The sequence below is a fragment of the Populus nigra genome, chromosome 12 (genome assembly GCF_951802175.1).
Source record: "Populus nigra chromosome 12, ddPopNigr1.1, whole genome shotgun sequence".
Lineage (NCBI taxonomy): Eukaryota > Viridiplantae > Streptophyta > Magnoliopsida > Malpighiales > Salicaceae > Populus > Populus nigra.
Genome location: NC_084863.1, coordinates 16,034,493 through 16,061,284, shown reverse-complemented (window position 1 = coordinate 16,061,284; position 26,792 = coordinate 16,034,493). Strand labels below are relative to the sequence as shown.

Here is a 26,792-nt window from a genome sequence, read left to right as displayed (position 1 = left end):
GCCAATTACTATTATACTCCTACTTAACCCTCAATTCTGGTTTATTGTACTAACCCATCAATTCTGGTTTATTGTACTAACCCATCACTGTGTCTTTATTTTGAGGACCTTTCTGAATTCCAATGGATGTCTTAAGACCCCACATAAAATGTTAGCTGAATCCAATGGTCAGATTAGAAGATACGTTCAATATTGTAAAATTGGATAGTCAGAAATTTCACGCCAAAATTTGAATTTCGCATACCATATAATTCACTTAAATCATCTTAGATCTTAGACTAATTCTTTGGAGATTTTTATTCATAATTATCTTAAACTTTTCCTCAAAGTTTATTACCATTTTCAATCCCAATAGCATGATTGTGCGCGGTAATTATACTAAAATTCAATGTTTCTCATGCATTGATTTATTTGACGTTTCCTTCTATTTTACGTATAATAACACCTAATTTACAAAATTTCCTCCTTCAAATTATTATTTTTACCTAGCCAGGGAGTTTTCGTGATTTATCATTAGTTAATATTTCACATACTATTTTATTATTTTATATTCTATGAATTTTAAATTAATCTCCCAAAAATATTCATCTCGATTTATAAAAGTTTATCTCTATTTATTATTTTTCAATTAATAGTTACCCTATTTAACCTAAATTTATCTATTTTTGATTAGGGGGTTACATCCTCCCTCATTTGTTTTTTTATACATATTAGTCGCAATAGATTATGTTTTCAAATGGATAGAGACAATTCCAAGTCAAAATAATGTCATACAACTACTACAAACATTGGTCAATCCTAAATACATAATTTATTCAATTCAATTTCTTTCGTTTATTAACTTGTTTTTTTTACAAACTTTCTTTAATTTTCTTTATATTTTAATTCTCTATATTTTTTCTTTCTTCTTAAAACCTTCTTCTTGCATACGTGTGATAAATAAAATAGATAACCTTTGCACTTCACTTGGTTTGCAAGGCAACTACATGTCTTCATTTATGATTAAATACCTAGTTTTAGTTTATCTTTGTTGGAAGGAAGAAAAAAATCATGTAGCTCAATTGATCCAGAATTATCTTAATTGATCAAACAAAATTGTATAGTGCCATATGAAAAGAAGATGATAGAACAAAGACAACGTGTAAATGGGCAATCTTATAAAAGAAGGAGCACCGGTTCATCTTGTCTGCTATGGTTTATTTTTTATGCTCTTACTAATGTGTACATGGGTCATCTAATGAACCAAAATCCTAAAAGTTTATTATTTTCTTTAAGCATAAAAAAATGCCCTTTCTTTTTCTTCTCACACATATTTGGATGAAACTTTCTTGATTCTTGCCAGGCAATTGTCTATTGGTCTTGTATGGGGTAGGAATCTCCAAGAACATTCTGGATTCTGACGTTCAAGCCTGTAACCACAAAACAAATACAGTATTGTATAATAACATATCTTGGAGAAAATAATGCAAAATACAAGTAGGTAAAACGAGTATATTATAAGCTTCAAGCAATATACAATAGAGAGAGACTTGCCTATAATCTAGGAGAAAATAATGTAGAAAAATAGATATTTCAAGCTTGGCAAGATTATTTCCAGGGCACAGCCTGCTTCCAGCTCCAAAAGGGAGGAAAGTCCCTGCTTTGGGTGTGTAATCCTACAACCAAGTTAAAGTAAGCATGTTAATATTATATTACATCTTGATCATCAAATGATATGTCTGCGTATGACTATATATAAAAACTATGCAGGCTAATTAACTTACATCCCATCTAGAAGGATTAAATTCCTTTGGATTTGGATAGACTTCTGGATCCAAGTGAATTGTCCTAAACCAAGCCAGAACTTTCCAACCTTTTGGAATGGTATAACCTGAAGACCATACCATTATATAAGTCAGTGACCAAACTACAGGTCTATTTTTGCTAATTAACTTACATCCCATCTAGAGATAAGATTCTAGAACTAACCATTCATACAAAAATCTGTTTTTGCTTCTCGAAATACAGTGAGAGAGAATGTTACCATACGAAGAGTTTCATCAATTACCTATAACAAATTAAAAAAACAAAAATATGTTATAAACTTGATGGATTTAGTAGAAGTTGAATATAAAATGCATGACAGCACCATTGATAGATTATACCTTGGAAAGATATTTCATTTCTCGGACTTCCTTAAGTGACAATCCCTTTTGTGTTAGTGGCCTTCTTTTTATAATTTGTTCTTGCTCTTCCTAAAATGTAATCAAATGATTTATCAATGCACACATAAACTCTCAACGGAATATAGTACATGTCATGAAAAATAATTGAATTATAATACATACCTTAGCTTTTTGGAAATATTCAGGGTGGTCCTGGAGGAAAATAGTGGCCCATGTTGTGATATGGCCGGAAGATTCATGGCCTGCATTCAAGTACATCAACATAATATCAATGACTTCTTCATCGATCAATTTCCTACCATTTTCATCCTCAACATCCAACAGAGAGTCCATCATATCTTTCTTCTTTATGTTTGTAGCATCATCCTTCTTTAGATTTCTACGCCCATCCACAATAGATTGGAATATAGCCACAAGTTTTTTACGAGCCTGGAATTAGTGAAAATTCATTAACCCAATCTCCACTAGCAAAAAAAAATTAGACAATGCTAAAGTTGACAAGTAAGAAATCACAGTAGAAATTAAAAAAAAAGGAAGATAAACCTTTAACGCTTCATAATAAGCAAATCCTGGAAGATTGATTGCCATGGCTCTGATTCCATAATTAAGAGTGGTGTATTCCTTCTCCAAAGCCTTCATGACCCTCTCACTTGTTTTGCTAAGAAATATATAAATGATTATTCTAAAGGTAAGTTTTCTCATTTTAGTCAAGAACTCAATCTGTCCCATGGTGGTCCACTTTTCCAACTCAGCTATAACATTTTGTTCTATATATGGAATGTAAGTAGACAATGCTTCATGACCATTGACAAATGCGGATGTCAAGCGGCGAAGGCGTTTGTGCTCTTCGTAAGGAATATCAATGAAGGATTTCTCTCCAATGAGCTTCAATGTGGCAAGTGGCCAACCAGGTTTAAATGCATTGTCATCAGTTAATACTCTTCTGCATCCTTCAGGAGTTGTTACCAACACACTAGGGTTCCCAAACATGAAGGCCTTATAGATTCCAGTATGTCCATATCTGTATCATATAGTTCCATTCAATTTAGTAATATATCATTAATTAATTAATTAATCCGAGTTTCTTAAGTTGAAGAATGAACTTTGGTTAAGAACTTAGGAAAGACATTTTTTTCTCTCCCTTTTTTTAAAAAAAGATAACATTAAAAGTTGAAAATAATGTAACTAATTTTTCAAATATTTCAAGGAAACTAGTTAAGGGTGTGGATTGTGGAAGTGGCAAGGAACTTTCTGAATCACATCCATATACTTCAGATTTGAAGTATCAAGTAAATAAATAATCGGAAGAGTTAGCTGGATTAGGAATTTGATAGCTTTCCTTTTGTAATCATGTAGAGGACTAGAGTTTAATATGCATAACACTAGCAATACCTAGGTTGTTGTACTAGGACAGATTCTCAAGTGCTTTTGGAGAAATATAAAAATAGTGGCTTTACAGTGGATATAGGTACTTACGCTATTGATTTGCAAGAGTTTGAAGTTTGAGATATTTATGCTAGGATTTATACGTGCATATACATGTATATGTATATACAAAGGGAAGACAGGGGGGGAAGGAAGGTAGATACCTATTCACGAAGCTGCGGATGAAAGAATCAGGATCACTGGATTTGAAAGCTATGAGAAAGGACCACATATTGCCAATGAAAGGCCAGCCTAAATCCCCTGGAGGAAGTGAATCCTTCTTTTCCCCCAGCTTAGCTTCATACAACCACCAATTCACTCTCTTTAGAATCCATTGTCCAACCCCTAATCCACAAAATATGACTACTAAGACCACCCATATGGATCCCAACCCCATACCTTACTAGCTTAATTTGATATAACAAGTTTTGATAGTTATGAGAAAGCCAAAACAATAGTATTATGATATGAAAATGTTGTTGTATTATGAGAGTGGGTAACTGGGTATATATGAGTACACATCATTTGTAAATATACGCATAATACGTATGGATTGTATATGGTAAGAAAAGAGATATGGGTGGGATTTTTGTTTTCCTAATAATGTTGAATTCATGATGTAGATTAGGAAAGAAAAAATGTGATGGATAGAGAGTATTGGTGTTTATTATGGCTTTATAAGGATATTTTGTGGTTTTTGGAAATTGGATTTACCCCTCTCCCTTTTACAGATTTTGTTTCTTTTTTATCTTTTTCCTAGTTATTGTATTATCTTAGGAATATAGGTCATGTTTAGTATAAAAAAAATTCTTTTCCATTTTAATTTTTTTAATGAAAAATCATAACATGTTCATTCCTTAAAGTTTCAGAATATTTTTTCAACTCATAAAATTAAAAAAAAAAGTGTATTAAGAAGATTTTTCACTTGAAAAAAAATGAAAAAATAAAAATCATATTCCAATTAAAATTGATTTCTATAATATTATGTACATTTTAACATGTACCAATATTCTTTTTCTTGTATTAAAGGTATTGTCCATTTATATATTTATTATTTTAAGAGAAATCTTTCACTTAATTAAATTGAATGAAATGCATGAATAAACACAACAACAATAAAGTATTTTCACTATTAAAGTGTCTATTAATAATAAAGTTTGACCCCATAAACAATATTAATTAAAATACAATAATTTTTTTAATGATTATTATAATCATTCTATGGTTGATTTGCAATAGCTTACCTAACCAAACTCACATCCGAATATAAAATAGGACTCTCTAAAATAAAATGAGAATTTATATGGGAAGTTGGAGTCGCAACCTACTAATTAGAAGAAAGTGAGAATCCTAAAGATTAGCACTATTTTTAAAGATTTAGGTAAATGGTTAATTATATCTAATGAAAGACAAACGTTACTTTTACCATATCCTTTCTTAAATAAAGTTACCTTTACTATGTGATATCTTCTAAATTTATCTTTTTTATTGTCATTAATTATTCAAATTATTTTTAGCTTATTTACCATTTGTATTTTAATTTATTTCTAATTATTTGTGAAAAAATCAGCGTCAATTATCTTAGAAAACTCTTTGATTTGACTATGCATGAAAAATTCAACATCAGTCTCTAAAAATAGAAGACTCGTTAATTAGGCTTTTTAAAAAAATTGACATTAATCTCTTAAAATGGCGACTTGTCTTTTCACGAAAATACTAACTGATATGGTCCCTTGGATTTTGGCATATTTAGTTTGGATCTTTACTAGTGATTGGCTGGGTTTGTGAGCATTGAATCGGTCAAGGTCTTAATGGTTGCTGGGTTGGTTCTTGGAGGCTTGGCTGATTTAGATGTTATGGTTATGATGATGTAATTGTGGTGGATTAATTGAGAAGTTGTGGTAGTTTTGAGTCAATTGATGATGGGGACTGATTTATTGGAGAAGGTTGTTGAATTTTTTTTTTACAGGGAAGGTAATGGTTTTTGGCAGTGATAAGCAATTATGTAAGTGTTTTGAAGAGGGATAGTTTTGTAAGTGTCATAATGGTAATTTTTTTGGGAGGATTAACAATGGCAGTCACTAAGAAAAGTATGAAAGATGAGGGGCTATGTTGTTGTTTCTACGATCCTAAGAAAATCAGTTATGGTTGAAGGTTTTGGGTTTTTATTTTGATAGAGATTATTTGATGAATGGATATTGGAGACTCAGGTTTAATCTATTATTGATGTTGTATTTGTTAGGGATGAAGATTGGAGAGACTGGGGATTTTTAGTATTTGATGATGGAAGCTAGATATGTTATTGTTATTTTCTATTCTTGTTATCGATGAAGATTGGTTTTGGGCAATAATAGTATTGTTTTTCTTGTGAATTCCCACATAGTGCTCCTTGTTGATTGGTATGTAGTGTTGAGATGAAGAATTTCAGTGTTGTTGGAGGGGATGAAAGGGAGACAAAAAATATTTCTAGTGTTGGTGGGTGTTAAAATCGAATTTGTTATAAAGACAAATAGTAAAGGGGTAGGGAAATGAGGTTTTTTTTTCCAATGTTCTTTTTCTTTCTTATGTGGTTTGTGTGGGCTTTTTATTGGGGAGAGAACTAGAATTATAGACTAAAGATCTGGGATTTAATTCAAGGCAATGATTTTTAGGTAAGATTGATTATTGAATTTTAATGGCTTAATTATTGGATTTAATCAAGTACCATCAAAACTGGCCCCGACGGGCTGGGACCAACCTGGTCGAAGAATCAAAGCAAATACCAATCGAAGCAGGCTAGGACCAATTATGACCTACCAGGCCTAAAAACAAGGCAAACACTCACTGAAATAGGCCCCAATAAGCTGAGACCAACCTGGTATGAAAATCTAAAGCAAATAACCATTGAAACGAGCCTCGATAGGGCGAGACCAACTCAGCCAGAAAACAAAGCCAAATAGCCACAATAACAATCCTAGACGGGCTAGGACCACCATGGCTAAAATCTTAGGCAAATAACAACATAAACGAGTGTTGATTAGCCAGGACCAACGGGACCTAAAAACCAAGGCACATACCTACCGAAGCAAGCCTCGATGGGCCGAGACTAATGAGGCCCGAAAACCAAGGAAAAAACCCATTAAAATGGGCCAAGAATAACCGTGGCTAAAATTCAAGGTAGATACCCACCAATACATGCCCCGATGGGCCAAGACCAATTAGGCTTGAAAACCGAATCAAACACCCTAAAAAATGAGCCTGAAATCCAAGGCAAATAACCACCGAAACGAGCCTTGACGGGTAGGGCCAACTAGGCTTGAAAATAAAGGCAAATACCCATCAAAATGGGTCGTGATGGGTCAAAACCAACCAAGTCTGAAATCTAAGGGAAATACCCATAAACGTCGTGACCAAACAGGCTCGGAAGCCAAAACATAAACCAACAAAAATGGCCCCTAAAGAATCGAGATAAAAAACCAAAGCAAACACCCATCGCAACGGGTTAGGACCAACCAAACCCAAACCAAGGCAAACACAACATAAACAACTTTCAAGTATTCTTATCATCATTAATACATCAAAATCAACTTAATTTAATCAAGTTTTTAAATCCCCTAACAATGGTCCGTCACTTGTGCTAATTTATTTTTCAATTTCTTCAATTAAAGTTCTTAATCATTTCATCTAAACACCAAATAACTAAAAATTACATAATTTTACATTTTTATTAAAAAAAATTACACAACCCTAAAATTCACAAATTAGAGATTTTCTATCCCCCATCAAAATTTAAGAATACAAAAGTGTAAAATAATTTTTTAACCAATTAATGAGCTTTATGCAATAATTTTCAAGGATCTCTTATTTCTCCTCCAATTTTGCAGGCTAGGACCAATTATGACCTACCAGGCCTAAAAACAAGGCAAACACTCACTGAAATAGGCCCCAATAAGCTGAGACCAACCTGGTATGAAAATCTAAAGCAAATAACCATTGAAACGAGCCTCGATAGGGCGAGACCAACTCAGCCAGAAAACAAAGCCAAATAGCCACAATAACAATCCTAGACGGGCTAGGACCACCATGGCTAAAATCTTAGGCAAATAACAACATAAACGAGTGTTGATTAGCCAGGACCAACGGGACCTAAAAACCAAGGCACATACCTACCGAAGCAAGCCTCGATGGGCCGAGACCAATGAGGCCCGAAAACCAAGGAAAAAACCCATTAAAATGGGCCAAGAATAACCGTGGCTAAAATTCAAGGTAGATACCCACCAATACATGCCCCGATGGGCCAAGACCAATTAGGCTTGAAAACCGAATCAAACACCCTAAAAAATGAGCCTGAAATCCAAGGCAAATAACCACCGAAACGAGCCTTGACGGGTAGGGCCAACTAGGCTTGAAAATAAAGGCAAATACCCATCAAAATGGGTCGTGATGGGTCAAAACCAACCAAGTCTGAAATCTAAGGGAAATACCCATAAACGTCGTGACCAAACAGGCTCGGAAGCCAAAACATAAACCAACAAAAATGGCCCCTAAAGAATCGAGATAAAAAACCAAAGCAAACACCCATCGCAACAGGTTAGGACCAACCAAACCCAAACCAAGGCAAACACAACATAAACAACTTTCAAGTATTCTTATCATCATTAATACATCAAAATCAACTTAATTTAATCAAGTTTTTAAATCCCCTAACAATGGTCCGTCACTTGTGCTAATTTATTTTTCAATTTCTTCAATTAAAGTTCTTAATCATTTCATCTAAACACCAAATAACTAAAAATTACATAATTTTACATTTTTATTAAAAAAAATTACACAACCCTAAAATTCACAAATTAGAGATTTTCTATCCCCCATCAAAATTTAAGAATACAAAAGTGTAAAATAATTTTTTAACCAATTAATGAGCTTTATGCAATAATTTTCAAGGATCTCTTATTTCTCCTCCAATTTTGCAAACTTTCTCTCCATCACCTTACACCCCAATCACTCTGTCTATCCTTAAAACTTACTAATTTGGTTTGTTTTCTTATGTAACAATTTCTTACTCACACTCTCCATGCCTTAATGTTTGAGAGAAAATAAGAAGATGAATGAGAAGAAGAAACTTTGAAGTCATTTTCCTTCTTCATGTTGTCGGCTACAACTTATAATGGAGGAGTGATTTTTTCTTCAACTTTATAAAAATGCCCCTTAATAATTCTCAAATATTATTTCAATAAAAAACTAGATCATTGGTAAAATTTGGTTATTGATCAAATTTTTATTTCTGTCTAATTATGACATGAGTATACTAAAAATCTTCATCGATGTTCATAAAATTTTTCCTTATAATTTAATATTTGCTGGTTAAAGATTTTTCTATTTAACACTAGTTTACAATTTGGAGTCAAGAGTTTATAAATGTGGAATTATTAGAACCTTAAAGAGGTACGTTGTAAACATTCTAGATCCACAAATGAGAAATGATAAAACTTTAAAATAAAAGGTTCATCTTTGACAACAAAAGTTTCATTACCTTAAAGTATTTTGATAAGTAAGTACTCTTTTTTGTTCTAATTTAAACATATATGTTTTTATTATTAATATGTATGCTAGAATTTTGAATTGATATCAATTGTAAGTATGAATATATGTTTAGTATATATGTTAAAATTCTATTATTATATTTGTTGAAGCTATGAGTTATTATTTTACATGCTTATAGATTTAAAATTGTATGAACTCTAAACTTTTCTTTAATATATTTTATGTTTGAATATAAACTAAATATTTTTAATCACTAGTATAATATAATTATTAATAATTTGAAAAACATGGAATTTATATTATTTATAGGTTTTGTTTATAGCTTTGGTTCAAATCGCTAAATAAGTTTGATTTATCCAAAAGAATAATTTTTCCATTTAACCATGATAAAGTTGGGAAAAGAGATTTACTATGATTTGGCATGATTATTGTCATCCATGGAATATGAAAGCTTATTTTCATGCCGTTACATTAGTATTACTTTAAAGGAAACCTTAAATTTATTTTGATGTCTTTGATGAAAATATTTAACGACCACATGTAAAACAAATAGAATTTATTTATTGCCATTAAAATGGATGGTTGTAATGAAAGGGTGAAATTATTTAACTCGAAGGGGAAAATAATGAAATAATAAAATCCAAGGCTTAATTGATAATGGGCTATATTGTGCCCCGCTGCAAAGAAAAACACATACATAAATAAATACTGCTGTGATAAAGTAAATGAAAAAGAAAAAGAAAAAAAGAAAACTTACTCATATGCACTCTCCTCTCGTCTCCTCCATAGCGCTGTGTGTGTGCCTTCGCTTTGTATCTCTATCCACAACTTTATCTTTACTTGTATGAGTACTCTCATGTTTACTGGTGGACCAATTGACAGCTCTGCTGCTGCCGCTGCCTTAATTAACCTTATATTTATTGTTATTGCTGCTATCTCTTCTTGTTCTTCACTTGGAGATTTCACCCTCTCCCTCTGCCTTTCACTATCAGGTATCTTCTTCTTCTTCTTCTTCAATTCTTCGATCGATCTTGATGACAGATTGATCATCATCCATCACGTCACATCACCAACTCTTAGGTATTGTATTGTATGTAATACTAATACTCCTATTACTCAACACAGAATCAACATCAGATTCCATGTTCTCGAAGGAAAAAGCACTAAAAAAAGAAAAAAAATGGACAAATCTCTTTTGCTATAAGGCTAAATGGAAAGTAAATCATAGCTGATGAAGATAGAAGAAAACTTGTTTGCCACAATCATCTCCATCCACACTAATCATATAATACATACATTTCTACTAAACTGTAGCATCTGTCACCACTGTGTAACGAAGTCGGACTAATGATATTTCCACAACGGTTGACAGTTTACAAGTTTAAACGACTTTGTTGAATGAATGGTGTGCTATTATAACCCGGCTTCTTCGATGTGTTTAGGGCTATCTCATAGTAATATTACCTAACTTTCCTAATTCTATCTTTGATTAATTGGGCTTGTGACATTCATTGTTCAATCCATAGTTTACTATTTCTTCTTCTCTTATTACTTTCATTGAAAATCAATTTTTGTCATAAAATTGTACTGCTCCATATTATGTCTTCTTCATTTAATTAATCACTCCCTAGTTTTCGGGAAAAATTGTTGCGATCACTCACTCATAGCTGCTGCTGCTGTGTTTGATTTTATTTGGATTTAGGGATTTCTTTTACCATATGATTTCTTCAATTGCAAGAGCAAAAGCAAAAGCAGCAGAAGTGTGCTGATATGTTGAGGAACAACAATGTGGTTGCCAGGATTTTTCAGCGCCAAATCCAAACTCCTCCTCCTGGAACCAGCGTATGTAACTAAAACACACACATGGTCCCCTCTTTTTCTTTTTTATCACACCAAAAATTAATGCATGTTTCCAGGTTCATTGTGCTCGGCGATTCTATGAGAATTTAGTGCCTAGTTTTACCATATACGATGTTGAATGCCCCGATCATTCATTCCGCAAATTCACCGATGATGGTCAATACCTCATTAGTTTTAGCAGAAATCACCAGGATCTCATTGTTTATAGACCCACTTGGCTCTCCTATTCCTACAAACAAGAAGATTGTCATCTTCCATCTAGAGCTAAGAGGTTCGACAGCTTCTTCACTCAACTCTACTGTGTCCCCCTTGCTTCCAGCAATGAGGTTATTTGCAAAGATTTCTTTCTATATGTCATCACCAACCAGTTCGGACTCTTTGCTACTTCCACTGCTCAAATTCATGATGCACCTGCTATAGGAGGAGCTATTCAAGGAGTCCCTTCCATAGAAAGAATTACTTTTCACCTCTTGAGGTACACTTTATATTTCACCAATATCCCAAATGCAAAGGTCAATGCCTCAATATTCCTCTGCTTCATTTTTCCCATTGTATTTGTTCTTTTTCATTCCTTTTCTATGTGTTTATAATTAGGTTGGAAGATGGGGTGATACTAGATGAGAAGGTCTTTCGCAATGATTTTATTAACTTGGCTCATAACATGGGTGTCTTCCTGTATGATGATTTATTGGCCGTTGTGTCGCTTCGCTATCAGACAATATACATTCTCCAAATTAGGGAATCTGGTAACCTTGTTGATGTGCGTGCGATAGGTGCATTTTGTCGTGAAGATGATGAACTTTTTCTTAATTCTAACAGTCAGGCAAGTGCCATCCACTACTACCATATATAAAGCACCACTTGAGCTTTTGAATACACTTAATACCTTTGCTTCTTTATGCAGTTTCATGAACATGTCATACCTGTCTCTTCTTTGGCAATAGTTTGGCTGTTGTAAACTTACTATTTGTGTGTCTTAGCTTCTTTATGCAGTTTCACGAACATGCCATAGCTGTCTCTCTTCTTTGGCAATAGTTTAGCTTTTGTAAACTTACTATTTGTGTGCCTGGTGTGCAATTGGCAACTGACTGTTGAGCCATGGATTGCAGTGCATGGCAGTGGCTGACAGAAGTAAACTGCATCAATCATCTGGGAATCATGTCGATAATGGTGTCCATAGTAATCAGCTGAATTCAGACAATTCTTTTCTTTGTGGCATTAAACAACGCTTGCTCTCATTCATTTTTCAAGGAATATGGAGTGAAGAAACTGATAAATTCCAGGTTGGTTATTTGGCATTCCAATTCCATGTTTTGATAAGGTCACAAGACTATCTTTGAAAATTAATCTCATCATCTTGTTGGATGTTCTGAACAATTCATATACTAGTGAATGACAAATGCTGCAATTCAGGTATTTTCTAGTTACATTTCTTTCCTTACATTATTGCACTGTAGGACTTCATTGTCCGTACATTTTTATTTTGGTTGGTGAACTTTTGAAGTTTTGGATAAAGTTAGTATTGTATTACTTGTTTTGGTGACTGCGCATATTCTTGACTTCTATATGTGCATCACAGCTCAGGATTCATTATGTATTCAGAATATATCTACTACAATAATTGGAATTTTGAACTATCTAATATTCAGAATACTCAATGAGACAACATGACAATCATTTGTGGTTGAAAAACTTGGCTTGTAAAATTCTCTTGTTTTTCTTATTACCTTTATGGTTTATAAGGCATGCAAAGTTTTTTCCTTTTCCTTTTTTTCCTTTTTATTTTTAAATTTAGCCAATTTTGGATATTTTATTTTGCATTATATTAATGTATTCACTTTCTTGGGTTTTTTTTAATTACTTCATTGAGGAACTGTGGTGGATCTGGAATGCTTTTAATGGTTAATATCTTGATGGGAACTATTTTGAATATTTCACAAGTATTTTTATACAGTAATAGCATTACTTTGTCAGAGGGTCCAGTGCTTGAAGAAGAAATTCTATTTCCATTTTCAAGATTATGTCGACTTGATTATTTGGAAGGTGAGATAATAAAGTTTTTGTTTTTTAAATGTTTCCCCCTTCTGCTAGATGAGCTGCAAAAATGTGCTATCTTGATTTATTTTTTTCTCTACACTCAATGCTAAAGCAACTTTAAATGATGTCCATCAATGTCACATGTAATTAATTATTTATAACTCTTGAACAGGTACAATTCTTGGATCGTCATCATTTGCTAATCAAGTTTGGGAGTGTTGATGGAGGGGTGAGGCTTTTTATGCTTTCTACCACTTGAATCATGTCAAAGGTCTGAGAATGATCAATTACATGGACTGTATGTGGAACACACCACCATCACCCCCCAAAACAAGAACTAGGGAAAAGAGGGTATAACAACTCGGGATTGTTGAGAGAGATATGTTAATCAGCTGTCTTTACGATAATGGAATGTAGTGGCATGATGGAAAGAACTCTACTCATTATAGAAAAAAGTGTCGCTTTAATGAAATTCCATTTGTGATTAGGAAATAATTGAGATCATGAAGTCCTCATGTATCACAAAAGAGGGCATGTTTCCAGAACATATGAAATAGATGTTATCCTAGATAACATGAAATACCACAGCAAGTATACTTTTCTGTTTCTCCTTGGCTTGGCAAGCAAACTCAATTCTCTTAGCACAATTGAATCCATGATCTCACCCTACACCTCATATTGTAGGAAGAGAGAAACAGTGTTTTCCAGTCATTGTATTAAAGGTCTGATGGGTGCTATTGCTTTTTCCTCAACACTGTTGAGATATCATTAAACAGGGTTTGGTGGGAGGTTTCCAGGAGTCTACCATAAATGGAGTTGCATGGTAGAATTTAGTTTGGAGTTAAACTGGAAAATTTTGTCTTTTAATTGGTACAAATCTATTTGTCAAATTCTACTCACTTCCTCTTCTATGCCCATGAGTTCTATTTCTTAAGAGCATTTATATCTATTTCAACTATCATTGAACATGATATCAAAAAATATTATAGTTGAATTTAGTAATGAAATGCATGTGGGTTGGCTGGACAACAGATGATAGCGGTCAGGCTGCAATTTTGAAACATGCTGAAAGATATGGCCTTATCTTGAACAGCCTGCCAAAACCAGCCCAATTGGCAGCAATAAGGATGGTTAATGTTCCAATCATGTGTATGGAATTCTGGAATTTCATGTAAGGAAGTTGAATGCCATGGATTTCTTGTGGAATGATTAAGACACCTAAAAGTACAGCGAGTGGCTTCTGATTGTTGAGATTGCTTCCTGCTCCTATGCAACTTAATAGACACTTATTTTTTTTTTTTGTTTTGACTTTCACTTCTAACAATGCTTATGTCTGGAACAACACTATGTCCTGTACAAACAGCAAAGATATTTACTGAATTCTTTGTTAATTAAAAAAAGTAGATGTTGGGCTCTGAGCTGATAAATCCTAGATAACTAGTTCTATGGAATGTGAAGTTAACAATGCTTTCGTAAGTCTGAGATCTTGTAGTAATTAGCTTAAACCTTTATCAGTTCAATTTATATTTTTTATATGCCCTTGCAAGCCTTTATGGAATATGAAGTTCTATAAATTGTCACTTTCTCATGCAAATCGGTCATTGTGCTTTGCACTGGAATATTTTGATAATGGTGATAGCATATTTGTAGCTTCAGGTATCACGAAGTGCTGATCACCATGCATCATTCTTTGCTGTATATAACATGGAGACAACTGAAATCGTTGCGTTTTACCAGGTATTTATTTGGGAATCATAATATTTTTAATGCCATTAAATAACCTTATGTACTGCTCTGGCATGCTCATATTTATTACTTGGTGTAGAATTCAGCAGATGAGCTTTATCTCCTGTTTGAGCAGTTCTGCGACCACTTCTATGCTATGTCAAGAAATTCATCTTACATGAATTTCATATCATCACACTCAAATAACATCCATGCTCTTGAGCAACTACGGTCCATCAAGTATAAAGCCAGCAGTCTTTCACAGGTTAAGTATGAGTATATGACTTGTGAATTGTGTTCTTGAATCCCCCCCCCCATGGAACACGGTGATGAAATTCCATGAATTGCCTTGTATTCATGTGATATGCTACATCTGCTTCCATAGCATCATCTAATCAGATAATGAATTCTGCAGTTTGTGAAGAAGATGCTGACATCTTTACCTTTCAGTTGTCAATCACTGAGTCCTTCACCCTATTTTGATCAATCTCTCTTTCGGTACGATGAAAAGGTCTGATTCCAACCTATCATCTCCTCTCCCTGTTTATGCTCACCCTCAAAGCTTGTGTCATGGATCATGGCAAGATTTTGGGGGGAAGGTTATTATTTCAATCTGGTTACTAAACATGTGTGCTTAGACAAACATGAGGGATATTTTGGTCCTTCCGTCTTCTGATTTTTATTAAATCTAAGGTGAATGCAACTGTCCTCTGTAAACATGTTCGTCAGTGATCTGCTTCTACTCCCTTGAACCTTAATACTGTCTAAAGCCCTTTTTCCCCTCGGAAAACAATTGAAGGGCAAAGCAGTAGGGCCAGATTCTAAAATGACTCGTGTAGACTGCTTTAACTTCCGTCTATGATATTTTGGGGCATGTATATTTTTATTTCTTGAAGACAGCTAGAGAGGAAGGATGATGACATTTATTGTCCTAGAATTTTTAGATGCTTCTAACACATCGACAATTTTAAGAAGTTGGAACCTTTAAAACTGTTACTTTAGGTAGTTGGATTAAAACTCTGTCCCTTCTTAACTACTTTGTATATGAGCTTCTTGTTTTTGTACATGGCTTGTACCTCCTTGGGGGCTGGCCTTGAATTATAAATGTAAAACTGGCAAGTAGTGGTTTTAGCCATATCCCCTCCTATATGAGTAGTCTAGATTTTTTTAATCGCGCACGGATCTTTGAAAATGGGTCATTTCTGCTTTATAATTGTCTCAGCGTTTGTGTGGGCATGTTTTGCTCATTTCTGCTTGTTTGTCAATTGGTTATGCACCATCTAAACCCATGTTAATGGTCTGCTGTTGTAGCTGATATCTGCGACTGACCGACATAGACCATCGACAGATCATCCTATCAAGTTCATTTCTAGAAGGCAACCACATACCCTAAAATTTAAGATTAAGCCAGGTATGTTTCTTCACCTTAAAGAGTTTTAGGCCCGAAGGACCATAAGCAACAGATTATGGGAGTTTCTGCATGTGAATCATCAAGTGGTTATTGTAATTTTCAGCAAGATTGTTTTCATGAATCAACCCGCTTGTGTTGTTCCAGAACTATTGTTTTCATTTGCACCATTCTAAGTTTCCATTTGCTGAATATTATTGAAGTGGGTGGATGGTAATTGTGCTCTGTTTTCTCAATTAGGTCCTGAAGCTGGAAGTTTAGATGGTCGAACAAAAAAGGTGTCGTCATTCCTGTTCCATCCTTTTTTACCCCTGGCTCTTTCCATTCAGCAGACGCTGTTCTTGCAACCATCAGTGAATATTCACTTTCGAGGGTGAAGATATCTCCTAATCTTGGATGTCAATCTTCCATTTGTAAGCAGCCTCTATTTTGAGATGAAATTCGAGAGAGAGAGAGAGTACACTAGTCAATAGCTTTTTCTTTGACTACAAATCCTGTTTATCTATAGGGCTTGTAAACATTATGCTTATCAAAGTGGCATGTATTTTTCCAAAGTGGTTATATTTCTGTAACAAAACACCATTATGCCCCCCCACAGTAGCAACGGTGATGTTGCGCCATTCTGATGGAAACAAAAATCTTATTATTACAACACTTCATTTAGTTCCCATGCTGAGGTTGCTTCCAAATAAGTCCTTTGTTGATCCCCCAATTATTGAACACCATTCAATTAGCGTTTACATCCTTTTCAAATAGGTTCCTTGGTTAAAATACATTACAAATAACTCTCTATAGTTGACCATTTTTTTGTTCAAATTGGAATTAGCCAAGCACATCAAACAATTTATTGCTTTAAACTAACCATATTAATTCAATTTTTATTATTTGCAACGCCAATGTAGTGGTTTGCATCAAGCACCTCGGCTCCATTTCAAACATAAGAAATATGGTTCGCATCAGGCGACTCTTTTCTCTCTTTTTTTTACTTTACCGAACTTGTAAATCAGCCTTCTTTCCTTGTTTGTTCATGATTGCGTGTTTGGTAGTGTGGTTGCGGGTGCTTTTCAAATAACTTTTCGTACCAAAATGCATGCCAACGATGTTTTTTCATTTTTTAAAAATCATTTTTGACATCAGCACATCAAAACGATCCAAAACGTACAAACCATATTAAATTTTAGCAAAAAAAAAAAAAAAAAATTCAAATTTTTTGGGAACGCGGCTGCAGCCGCGTTCCCAAACGGTGCCAAGCGCAATTTGTCTACGTCCTGTCATAGACCAACTCTTGATCTCCAAACCCTAAAAAAAGTGATAAAAAAAAAGAAAGATGGAAAGGAACTATCATCCCAACAAAGAGCAGGATTCAAACCAGTTTCAGTTTTAAATGTGCAGTTTAAATCAAAACTGATTACATAAATAAATAAAAAAAGATTTAAAACTTGAATATATTCTTGTGAACCTTCAACACTACTCGACAAGTCAATGAAATTCTTTTTGCTGTCCGATGGATGGCATTGCGATCTCCACTTCCCACATCTTGAACAGCAGCACTCTCAGTGCCAAAAGAGGGTTCATTGAGTTTATCATGTGCAAGAGCTTCAACTTCATTTATGGCCTGAAAGAACACAAGCCATAGTGAACCTACCAACCCATTGTGGAACATGTAATTTGCAGCTTAAATTACCTTATCACAATGATGAACCTCGCTATCTTTTATGCCATGCAAGTAGTCTGGAAACCAGAGCATAATGATGTCAGTTTCTTAACATATTTATGGTACTCTTAGAGCATATAAATGTAGAGATGCTTGGAAAGTGATAACCAACCAAGCTCTCTTTTGCATCAAGAAAAAAGAAAAACATAGGAAGCCACCTGAGTAGGCATTGTCCTTGAATATAAGTAGACTCCGAGGCATCAATAGAACTGAAGTTTCAGGATTATCCATCTGTTCTGTCTCAGTCTCTTTAGCTTCTCGACCAAAATTTTGCTCATCAACTTCATTTTTCCACGTGTCTGTGCATGTTCTTAACCGTGAATGTGGAGTGAAATCCATGACAACAGGCGATCCAAGAGAAAGTATAGCTACTACAGGAAAATATGCAGGTCCATCCTGGTGGGGCTGTATGACAAACAACGAAGAACATAAGAACCAGAGCCCACAATTATGCTGTCATATACTGTAGCAAACTAAGATTGCTGGGATGAGACATAATAATTCCTTTTGGAACAAACATAATGCTAAATGGTAATGTCAGTGATCTAATCAGTGACAGTTAAAAACATGAAGCACTAAGATTTCCAAGGGTAGGCCACCAGCAATGGGCATGAGCACTTGTGTGACAACAAAAACAAACCATTATTCCCTGGTCAGGAAGGTATTCATTGATGAGAACGTGATTGATTGCTGAGGGGAACAGCCCTGATTCTTCTGATATTCTTTGTGTAATCATCGTTAACCAGGGAGGCACTGCAATGGAGTTTGACAGAAGACTTAAAAAAAGTATATCACATTAGAATCAACATTGAAATAAAAAGTTAAAAACATTAAATTATGAGCATGACAATTTCCAAAAGACATGTCCTCAACCTGTTCAAATGTAACTTAAAAAAGCTTTTAAAGAAGGTAACTAAACCTTATTTTTTTAATCCATGAGAGGATGGAGTGGGAGCTCAAACTCGAGACCTCCCATAAAGTGTTACAAAATTACCTACCAGTAGGGCTACCACCCAACTGGTGTAACCAAACATTAGTGTATGGTGAAAATTTCCCTAAATGATCCAAATAGGTGGAGGAAATCACTTCCTCACTCAGTTTAACCTCATAAAACCAGTAATTATTGTCATTTAACACCATCCACAATTGGAACTAAGCTGCCAAACAGATAACCGAACCGCATACTTCTTTTGTTTCAAGAGACAACCACAGAATCAGTAATTGCAAATCCAGAAGAAGTCAAGGGTTGATTTTAACTTGATATACTGGAGCAGAAATCAGGATGTAAACCATTAAAGGAAGTTCCAATTTGCAAGTCTGAACCATAATCTTTAAGGTAGAAAACAATGAATGAACAAATTTGATAACACAAGAAGAGAAACATATCTCAAAGAATAGTTGATTGCTAATATTTGTGCAACTGCTCAAACCCCTTATAGAGATAATAAGACTAAAATTTATTTCCACTTACAGTCTTGGGGTAGAAGTCCTTTTTCGTGGACGATACCACCTGTCAATACCAAAGACCAAGGGTAGTAGGGGGGGAATACTATCAATCGGAGAAACTCTGTGCACCTTTTCTTCTACTACAGCTTCTGTGTGTAGTTTGCAGGGGTGGGGGGGGTTGAGAGAAGGGGAGTGAAAAAACAAAAAAAAATTCCAACATACCCCAATTCTGAAGTCTTCTGTTCTTCAAAGATTTCCACTTTGATAAAGGGGCTTCATAAATCTGCAAAGCCAACATAAAGCGAATCCAGTGAAAAAGAGAAGGTGAAATCAAAATCGAAAAAAGTTGGAAATTACTGAAGAGTGTATTGCCACCTTTTGTAGAAGATGGGTTTCTTCAGTCTCTGTGATAAAATGAGGAGTGTAGATGACAGTTGGCAGCTGCCCTACTAGAAATTCATTCAAATTTCCTTCCATTGCCTTGCCATAGCCATAATTTTGAAGAAAAAAATAATTTATAACAGTGTTAGCATTGTGAAAAGAAAAGGGGAATAATAATAATAATAATGGTGGTGGTGGTGGTGGTGGTGGATGATTATGAGCAGAAATCGGTTAGCATTTGAATTAGAAGGAAAGGAGCAATTGAAAAGGCACAACCAATCTGCAATTACTAAGTCTGACTTTCAACATTAGGGTTCTTTTTATTTATTTATCTATAAATCAATAACATTCTTCATTCATTCACCATACATTTATTATTTTTGCTTAAAGTAATTCTTCATGTAATTATTTATGGTAAAGAATCATATTATTATTGAATAAAAGCCTGATTGTTATTATTAGTGAAAAAAGAGTAGAAGCAATACTCTTTCATCATAAAATAAAAGCATGAAATTAGCACAGCAGAATATATGGAGTACGAACAGTTTGTGGATGGTTAATCACATAATAATCAAATTGAATTCAACTATTTACATAGTAGCATGGAAAGGAGAAACAGATTTACCTGCTCTGCTACTCTCCTTCTCCTTCTGGCTCAAGCTTCGTTTGTTCACTGCAGCTGCAAAAACACCCAATGCCTCTGCGTGCTTTCTCCTTGAATTCCTTCTTCTGTTCTGTTCCAAATACATAAAAAGGAGTAATCAAATTAAATTGGGTCAGTTTTTCTAATAATAATAACAAAAGGGCCCAATAGTAGAGATTGGGCCCATATTTTATATCTACGGTGAAAATGAGTTACCACTCAAAAGCATTAACGGTTACTGTGGTAGCACTGCTGCTTGTGCTTGTTGCTACTGCATTTTAGCAACAGACAGACAGACAGTAACAGAAAGAGAGCACGTGTCCTCTCTTCCGTCGATTACGATGATCGAGAGGAGGAGGAAGAAGAATCATGTGAGCCGCTACCTAGCTAGTGCTAGTAGTGCTTTGTATCTATCCATATCTTTATCCAACAAATACAATATTTGTATTGGTACTAATATTATATTATATTATTTTATAAAGTGGTGAAGTTTATCTCAAGTCTCAACTAGTACTCGTACTGGTGGGCCAATTGATAGCTCTGCTGCTGCTACCTGTTAACCTCCTCCTCCTCCTCCTCCTCCTCCTCCTCTTCACTTGGAGACTCAACTCTCGCTCTCTCTCTCTCTCTGCCTTTCACTATCAGGTATCCTTCTATCTTTCTTTCTGTTTCTCATCTCTATATATCTTAGATCTATCTTGATGACAGATTGATCATCGTCCATCACATCACATCACCAACGCTATATATTGTATTGTATGTAGTAGTAAGTATTGCTCTTAGCTGCCGCTGCTGTCTGCTTTAATTTCATAAATTAGCTCAGCTAGCTTGCCATCAGATCTTTCCAATAAACAAAGTGAGTGTTGTGTTACTTTGTCCATCCATATCCATGTTTAACTACTCCCAGTACCCTGATTTAATTATCCATTCATTTTTTTGCTACTGCTAGCTTCCATGGATATGTAATAATAATTAGATCTAAGTCATGTTTAGGACTAGTATGCATCATATGAATATCCCTTATTAAATCAATCGCTCTTTTATCGATTGATGGGTGTGTGTGTGTGTGTGTCCCAGATACAAAGCAACACATAATTAATCCTCCGTCTCTCACTCTTACCAGTACTGATAATCGTCTGAAGTCGTGATTGGCAATCACCTACTGCTTTAATTCGCTATATAAACTGTATGCAATAACTTAGTCTATCTCTTTAATTAGACATGCATATATGTGTGCTTCCGTTTCTTTCCTTTTTCACCTTTTTTTTTAAATATATACCCATCTGCATTAAAATTTACTTGAGATCTTTACAGTTTTCTCACCTGTGACAACTATTTCAAGTTTTCCTAACCGGCCACACTACTACTCTTCTTTACATGTAATTATTTTACAGCAGCATATGTGTACTGGATATGGGAGCTACGTTCCTTGTTTGTTTCAAAATCCTTAAGCCTAACATCTATAACCTCTTGTCTTTTTCACAGGAAAAAAAAAATGCAAGGGGCACTTCGTGCATGTTTAACCCATGGAAATGTTGTCAAAGATTCACTCTTGCAACATGTCCGTGTTTTGAGTCCACTCTTGCGGCCCATTGTGTTTTCTCGTTTTGAATCAGTCTCATCTGCTCGTATAGAAGAGCATGGCTTTGAGAGCACCAGAATTGCTGACATCCTCAAAGAGAAAGGTAAAGGTGCAGATGGCTCGTGGCTTTGGTGCACTACGGATGACACTGTTTATGATGCTGTCAAGTCGGTAAGCATCTTCACTTCTGTATTAGCTATTGTGCTTGTCGTTATCATTATTATCATTAGTTGATTGAAAAACTTATTACAAGCATATTCCACTTTTCTTTAGCATTTGGGCTAATAAAGCATTTCTCTCCAGATGACACAGCACAACGTTGGAGCCTTGGTTGTTGTCAAACCTGGAGAGCAGAAATCAATTGCAGGAATCATCACAGAGAGAGGTATTTCAAAAGTTCCTACTGTATTAAAAAAAGCTTATGGATTAAGGTTTGCATGTACATGAAACACTTTTTTAAGGCAGTGGGAAATTATAACATCTGTTCCATTTCCCTTGGAAATTATAACATCTCTTCCTTTCCGTTTTCTTCTTTCTAGTTGGGTTTAATTTTATAGTCTAACATGCACCATGAATTTAGTACTAAATGTTCTAGTAGTTTTAATCACAATTTGTTAGATTATTTACTCTCTTTTTTGACATTTCAACTTTTGTTTTTCCTTTTCTTTTCCCTCACTGCACTTATTTGGAAGTTGTAACACCTTCTTAAGTTGGTTGTACATGTGGATTCCCACATTGGAAAGAAATTCCTTACGGGCTGCAGGACATATAGCCCATCTTAGCGTAAGCCCTGCAGCTTATATGTCGCATTATAGTGCTTTCTCGTGAAAAGAGACATTTATTTCATTATTTTCTTGAGATCTCGGGGGAAAACCCTTTTCCTCAAAAGATTCTTATGATGGAGAAATCATTACTTGCATTACGACAGTTGCATAGACAACTTGCTCTCCTATTTGATTTCAAGAAATCATCATCATTGGATTTCTGATGCTTTTGTGCATGTCTGTGTGTGTACACATTGGCCTAGGAGATTAGTTGGGCTATCCTGGCTGTCTTTAGAAGTTAGAACCATCCTAAGCATCTTTACCTGTAGCTGTCAGGAACCACTGAATGGAATCAGGGAACCACTTGGCTTTTATTTTTTCCTGGTATATGAAAATTTTCATGATGGCATCTGAATAGCATAGTGGAGAATGTAAGATTCCCTTGGTTTGCCACCAATTTCCTGTAAATCACCCCAATAATTGATATGGTTCCTTCTTATACGTACAAAAACATATATGAATCTAACATATAAAAGAATTCAGCTTATGAATTTGTTTACAGAATATGAACTTGAAGATGTAGATTGAAACAATGATCAATTCTTTGGCTTTAAAAACGAATTATTATCTGCCTTTTAGTGCTTGCAACTTGATTGCAATATGTTTCCCAAGCCTATTCAATCACTTAACCTTGATATCACGATATCACTAACTAACGAGAGTAAAACAGCGAATAAAAAATTTGTAAACGTAATTCTGAATAGAAATATGTGCAGACATATATAATGGTTTTTTTTTAAGAGAAAAATAAAAGGAAGAGTTTTCTGAAAAGCCAAGAGTTCTTCCGTGTATGTAATACCTTTTGGAATTGTCCATAGACAATTCTGACAGTTCATTACCATTCATTTCTTTTCTTTATTATTTAAACAAACACTAATTTGAAAATTAACTGTATTTTAAACTGACACCAGTCTTTGTTTTAAAGAGACAACTGTATTTTAAATCCAGTTTCTCTTGCACCTGCATTTTACATTTCCCATTGTAATTTTAATGATGCTACAGGTAGCACTACTAGTCAACTGAAATTAATTCTGTTTGCTGAAACTTCCAGACTATCTGCGGAAGATCATTGTGCAGGGAAGATCATCCAAGTCAACCAAGGTTGGGGACATCATGACTGAAGAGGTATAATGCCATTACTTTAGAAGAGCATAAGTTGGCTGTATTAAGTTGTTAACATGTTGCTTAATCATGCTTGGCGGCTGCAGAACAAGCTCATCACTGTCACGCCAGATACCAAAGTTCTCAAGGCTATGCAATTGATGACAGGTATTACACCCACTGCTAAGTGGGGGATGTTTCCATTTGCTAGTTATTGATCACTTTCTCAAATAAAAAATGGTATAAAGCTTGGAACCTCTAATGGCTGGCAGATAAACGCATCAGGCACATTCCTGTGATTGATGATAAGGAAATGATTGGCATGGTATCAATTGGAGATGTTGTCCGTGCTGTGGTGAGTGAGCACCGGGAGGAGGTGGACCGCCTGAATGCTTACATACAAGGAGGTTACTGAGACTAGATGATGATGATGACAAACATAACAGGGTGCTGCTAATGTACCTGCTCTTGGAAGACAGCAAGTGTAGAAGAGCCTGTAAATATGGTTTGTTTGTATCGCCTGTTTATGATTTTCGGCATTTCCACATCAGCCTACTCTGATGTGAAAATAACAGCATGCAGACTGCTAGGTTTTTTTCTTTCTTTGAACCTGCGTACCAGGTCAATAAGAAGCACTGTGATGTTGCTTAGAACTTGTTATTGAACCTTGGATGGATATGCTTCTTGATGCGCATGATCAATGCCTTTCATGAAGAAAGGTTTGGGTTAGCATGAGACATTTCATGTAGTTTCTAAATATTCCGCATGCTAATAACCTGATCCCTATGTCCAAATTGATCTCCTGCTTCTATATATAGAAAAAAAATTATGAAATTAGTTGAACTTGGTGATTTAAGTCCTTTTAATTAAATATTTAAATAAATTATGAATGAATGATAAATTAATTTTAAAAAATTATTGGGTTTTTTATTCAAAGAATTATTGTTTTTTATTTATAAATAAATTTTTTATTTATAGTGGTTAATTAAAGATTAATAATTATATGAACTAATTTTTATTAATTTTTGAACTTTTTAGTTTCAAAATTTATTATGAAAAGGGGTTATAAAAGGGATGAAGAAAGAGTTTAATTTAAGAATTTTTTAAATTTAATATTTTTTTTTAGTGTTTTTTTTTTTTTTTGGTTTTCATCTCAAATCTAGAGTATAAGTTAATATTATTGAAAAATATTTGAGTTTTATATTTTTATTTGTTTGAAATATACTTAAATCAAGATAGTGATGAAAAAAAATACTTGAATATTTAAAGTACATATCAGACTATGAGCTATGTTTGTTATCCAAACGTACTATAATATAAGGGTAGAAATTTACAAGTGAATATGTCTTCATACTTGAGTAATTGTGTTATAAAAATCTTCCAAACAAAAAATCTACAAGTAAATATGTCTTCACATTTGGTGGAGTAATTGTGTTATAAAAATCTTCCAAACAAACATGTATCGCTAGATTCATGCTGAAATCGAAATTTATTGCTCTTGATAAAATTGAAGAGAAAGGCAAATAGATTTAAAATTTCTTAAGAGAATATTTTATAGTGGTCAAAACTAGTGTCAGCTATTTGTGTTCATTGTGATAGTTAGTCAATAATTGGAATGACACAAAATAATATGAATTATGAGAAGTCCAAATATATGTGTCATAGATATAATATCGTTAAATAAATGCTCTTAAATGGAATTATTTTCATTAACTATGTAAAGTCAAAGAAAAATATTACGAATTCGTTAACTAAAAGTTTGTTGATAGAGTTTATGTATAATTCATCTAGGTAATCATACCTGGTTGATTGAAGATCCTAAGATCTAGGCTCAAATGAAAAAACTAAGTCATATAACATTCTCGATAGAACTATGAAATTATTATTTTCTATCCATTCCCATAATGAAATAAGTGTTAGTTAAAACGTGATAAATGGTGAGTTGAACTTTTAATGATTTTCATATCTTGGTATACAAAGTGGAGTATAGCAGAATGTTTTAATAATAGATCACATATATAAGTAAGGAATGTGGCCTTTGTTTTAAAAATTTCGATAAATGGTAAATTCTCTAAAGCACTTAAGAATCCAAAAGTTGTTCAGGGTCAAAATAAACACAACAATGAGAATCAAAGAAAATCTTTATGTAGAGAACCATGCGAGTACTATTATCTTGGTTTACACAAAAAACTGAATAGTTTAAGACATTATGTTCATTAATTAACCGAGTAAATTCGATAGTATTTTTCTAAGAAAGGTTTAAAGCAAAAAATTACATGTTCAGATGTAGTAATTTACCAAATTGGTATCTTTCAACAAATCTTTAAGTCATTTTCAAACTGGTGAGATCATTTTCATTCATGTGAGGGATTGTAACAAATTTGTTTTAATTAAACAAACTATGGGTGAATGAGAAATTAATCTCAAAGAACCCTTGATTTTTCTAGATTTAGTTTTTGATTTATGGTGGCTAATTAACTATTGATAATAGTGGAAATTAATTCTTATTAAATCTTTAACTTTTTAACTTTTAAAATTCACTATAAAAAAGGAGGTGGAAGAAGAGTTTAATCTAAGGCCCCGTTTTTTTGTTAGAAAATAGTTTCATTTTGAAAAGTGGTTTCCTTGGAAAATGGATTCTTGAAAAGTGAATTATATGTTTGGTAGTATCATGAAAAATAAGTTGGAAAATAAGTTGGAAAATATTTTTCAGTGTTTGGCTATGTCATGGAAAATGACCTGGAAAATAAATTGTTAATATTTTTTTTTCAAGTTTATTAAAATAATAAGGAACAGATCTTATAAATTAAAAGGTTAAATAGAATAAAATTGAAAAAAAATCTAATTTCATAAATTATCTCGAATAAAATAAATAACAATCAAAATAATAGAGATCAAATTTAACATATAAAAAATTTGAAAGATGATGAAATAAAAAAAATTACATTTTCATAAATT

General features: G+C 33.9%; 4 protein-coding genes across 8 annotated transcripts; 2 read left to right on the top strand and 2 right to left on the bottom strand.

Annotated features, from left to right (window-relative positions):
- Window positions 1-1,303: 1,303 nt before the first annotated feature.
- LOC133669310 (ent-kaurenoic acid oxidase 2-like) lies at window positions 1,304-3,987 on the bottom strand. The gene is made up of 8 exons (XM_062089401.1): window positions 3,755-3,987; window positions 2,709-3,186; window positions 2,328-2,594; window positions 2,145-2,234; window positions 1,969-2,047; window positions 1,764-1,870; window positions 1,530-1,655; window positions 1,304-1,396 (listed from the first exon to the last, which is right to left on the bottom strand). Exons 1-8 carry the CDS (start codon window positions 3,985-3,987, stop codon window positions 1,304-1,306), a joined length of 1,473 nt encoding a protein of 490 aa, XP_061945385.1.
- A 5,854-nt stretch (window positions 3,988-9,841) lies between these two features.
- On the top strand, window positions 9,842-16,811 carry LOC133668886 (light-mediated development protein DET1). Of its 2 annotated transcripts, none has more exons than XM_062088887.1 (12): window positions 9,842-10,105; window positions 10,816-10,955; window positions 11,030-11,448; window positions 11,568-11,796; window positions 12,083-12,256; window positions 12,948-13,016; window positions 13,183-13,239; window positions 14,667-14,747; window positions 14,836-15,000; window positions 15,151-15,246; window positions 16,047-16,146; window positions 16,384-16,811. In XM_062088887.1, exons 2-12 carry the CDS (start codon window positions 10,884-10,886, stop codon window positions 16,518-16,520), a joined length of 1,599 nt encoding a protein of 532 aa, XP_061944871.1. In that variant the 5' UTR covers window positions 9,842-10,105; window positions 10,816-10,883; the 3' UTR covers window positions 16,521-16,811. The 2 variants fall into 2 exon arrangements, with proteins under 2 accessions (XP_061944871.1, XP_061944869.1); XM_062088885.1 differs by having other exon boundaries at window positions 14,661-14,747.
- A 660-nt stretch (window positions 16,812-17,471) lies between these two features.
- Window positions 17,472-20,700, bottom strand: LOC133668887 (alkylated DNA repair protein ALKBH6 homolog). 3 transcript variants are annotated; one of them, XM_062088888.1, is made up of 9 exons: window positions 20,544-20,700; window positions 20,310-20,418; window positions 19,679-19,783; window positions 19,526-19,586; window positions 19,329-19,367; window positions 18,498-18,610; window positions 18,016-18,262; window positions 17,828-17,874; window positions 17,472-17,758 (listed from the first exon to the last, which is right to left on the bottom strand). In XM_062088888.1, exons 3-9 carry the CDS (start codon window positions 19,778-19,780, stop codon window positions 17,576-17,578), a joined length of 792 nt encoding a protein of 263 aa, XP_061944872.1. In that variant the 5' UTR covers window positions 19,781-19,783; window positions 20,310-20,418; window positions 20,544-20,700; the 3' UTR covers window positions 17,472-17,575. The 3 variants fall into 3 exon arrangements, with proteins under 3 accessions (XP_061944872.1, XP_061944873.1, XP_061944874.1); XM_062088889.1 differs by having other exon boundaries at window positions 20,310-20,413; XM_062088890.1 differs by lacking the exon at window positions 19,329-19,367.
- A 129-nt stretch (window positions 20,701-20,829) lies between these two features.
- On the top strand, window positions 20,830-24,563 carry LOC133668888 (CBS domain-containing protein CBSX3, mitochondrial). Of its 2 annotated transcripts, none has more exons than XM_062088891.1 (6): window positions 20,830-20,972; window positions 21,813-22,080; window positions 22,213-22,294; window positions 23,785-23,858; window positions 23,942-24,002; window positions 24,107-24,563. In XM_062088891.1, exons 2-6 carry the CDS (start codon window positions 21,823-21,825, stop codon window positions 24,247-24,249), a joined length of 618 nt encoding a protein of 205 aa, XP_061944875.1. In that variant the 5' UTR covers window positions 20,830-20,972; window positions 21,813-21,822; the 3' UTR covers window positions 24,250-24,563. The 2 variants fall into 2 exon arrangements, with proteins under 2 accessions (XP_061944875.1, XP_061944876.1); XM_062088892.1 differs by lacking the exon at window positions 20,830-20,972 and adding an exon at window positions 21,086-21,183.
- Window positions 24,564-26,792: the final 2,229 nt, after the last annotated feature.

Coding starts and splice junctions, on each gene's coding strand:
- LOC133669310 (XM_062089401.1), bottom strand. CDS start 3,987: ATGGGGTTGGGATCCATATGGGTGGTCTTAGTAGTCATATTTTGTGGA. Junction 3,187..3,754: donor ATCCGCAGCTTCGTGAATAG/GTATCTACCTTC, acceptor TATATGATACAG/ATATGGACATACTGGAATCT. Junction 2,235..2,327: donor AATATTTCCAAAAAGCTAAG/GTATGTATTATA, acceptor ATTACATTTTAG/GAAGAGCAAGAACAAATTAT.
- LOC133668886 (XM_062088885.1), top strand. CDS start 10,884: ATGTTGAGGAACAACAATGTGGTTGCCAGGATTTTTCAGCGCCAAATC. Junction 10,956..11,029: donor CTCCTCCTCCTGGAACCAGC/GTATGTAACTAA, acceptor GCATGTTTCCAG/GTTCATTGTGCTCGGCGATT. Junction 13,017..13,182: donor TCGACTTGATTATTTGGAAG/GTGAGATAATAA, acceptor ACTCTTGAACAG/GTACAATTCTTGGATCGTCA.
- LOC133668887 (XM_062088888.1), bottom strand. CDS start 19,780: ATGGAAGGAAATTTGAATGAATTTCTAGTAGGGCAGCTGCCAACTGTC. Junction 17,875..18,015: donor CAAGGACAATGCCTACTCAG/GTGGCTTCCTAT, acceptor TCTGGTTTCCAG/ACTACTTGCATGGCATAAAA. Junction 17,759..17,827: donor AGGTTCATCATTGTGATAAG/GTAATTTAAGCT, acceptor GTGTTCTTTCAG/GCCATAAATGAAGTTGAAGC.
- LOC133668888 (XM_062088891.1), top strand. CDS start 21,823: ATGCAAGGGGCACTTCGTGCATGTTTAACCCATGGAAATGTTGTCAAA. Junction 22,295..23,784: donor AGGAATCATCACAGAGAGAG/GTATTTCAAAAG, acceptor TGAAACTTCCAG/ACTATCTGCGGAAGATCATT. Junction 23,859..23,941: donor GGGACATCATGACTGAAGAG/GTATAATGCCAT, acceptor TGGCGGCTGCAG/AACAAGCTCATCACTGTCAC.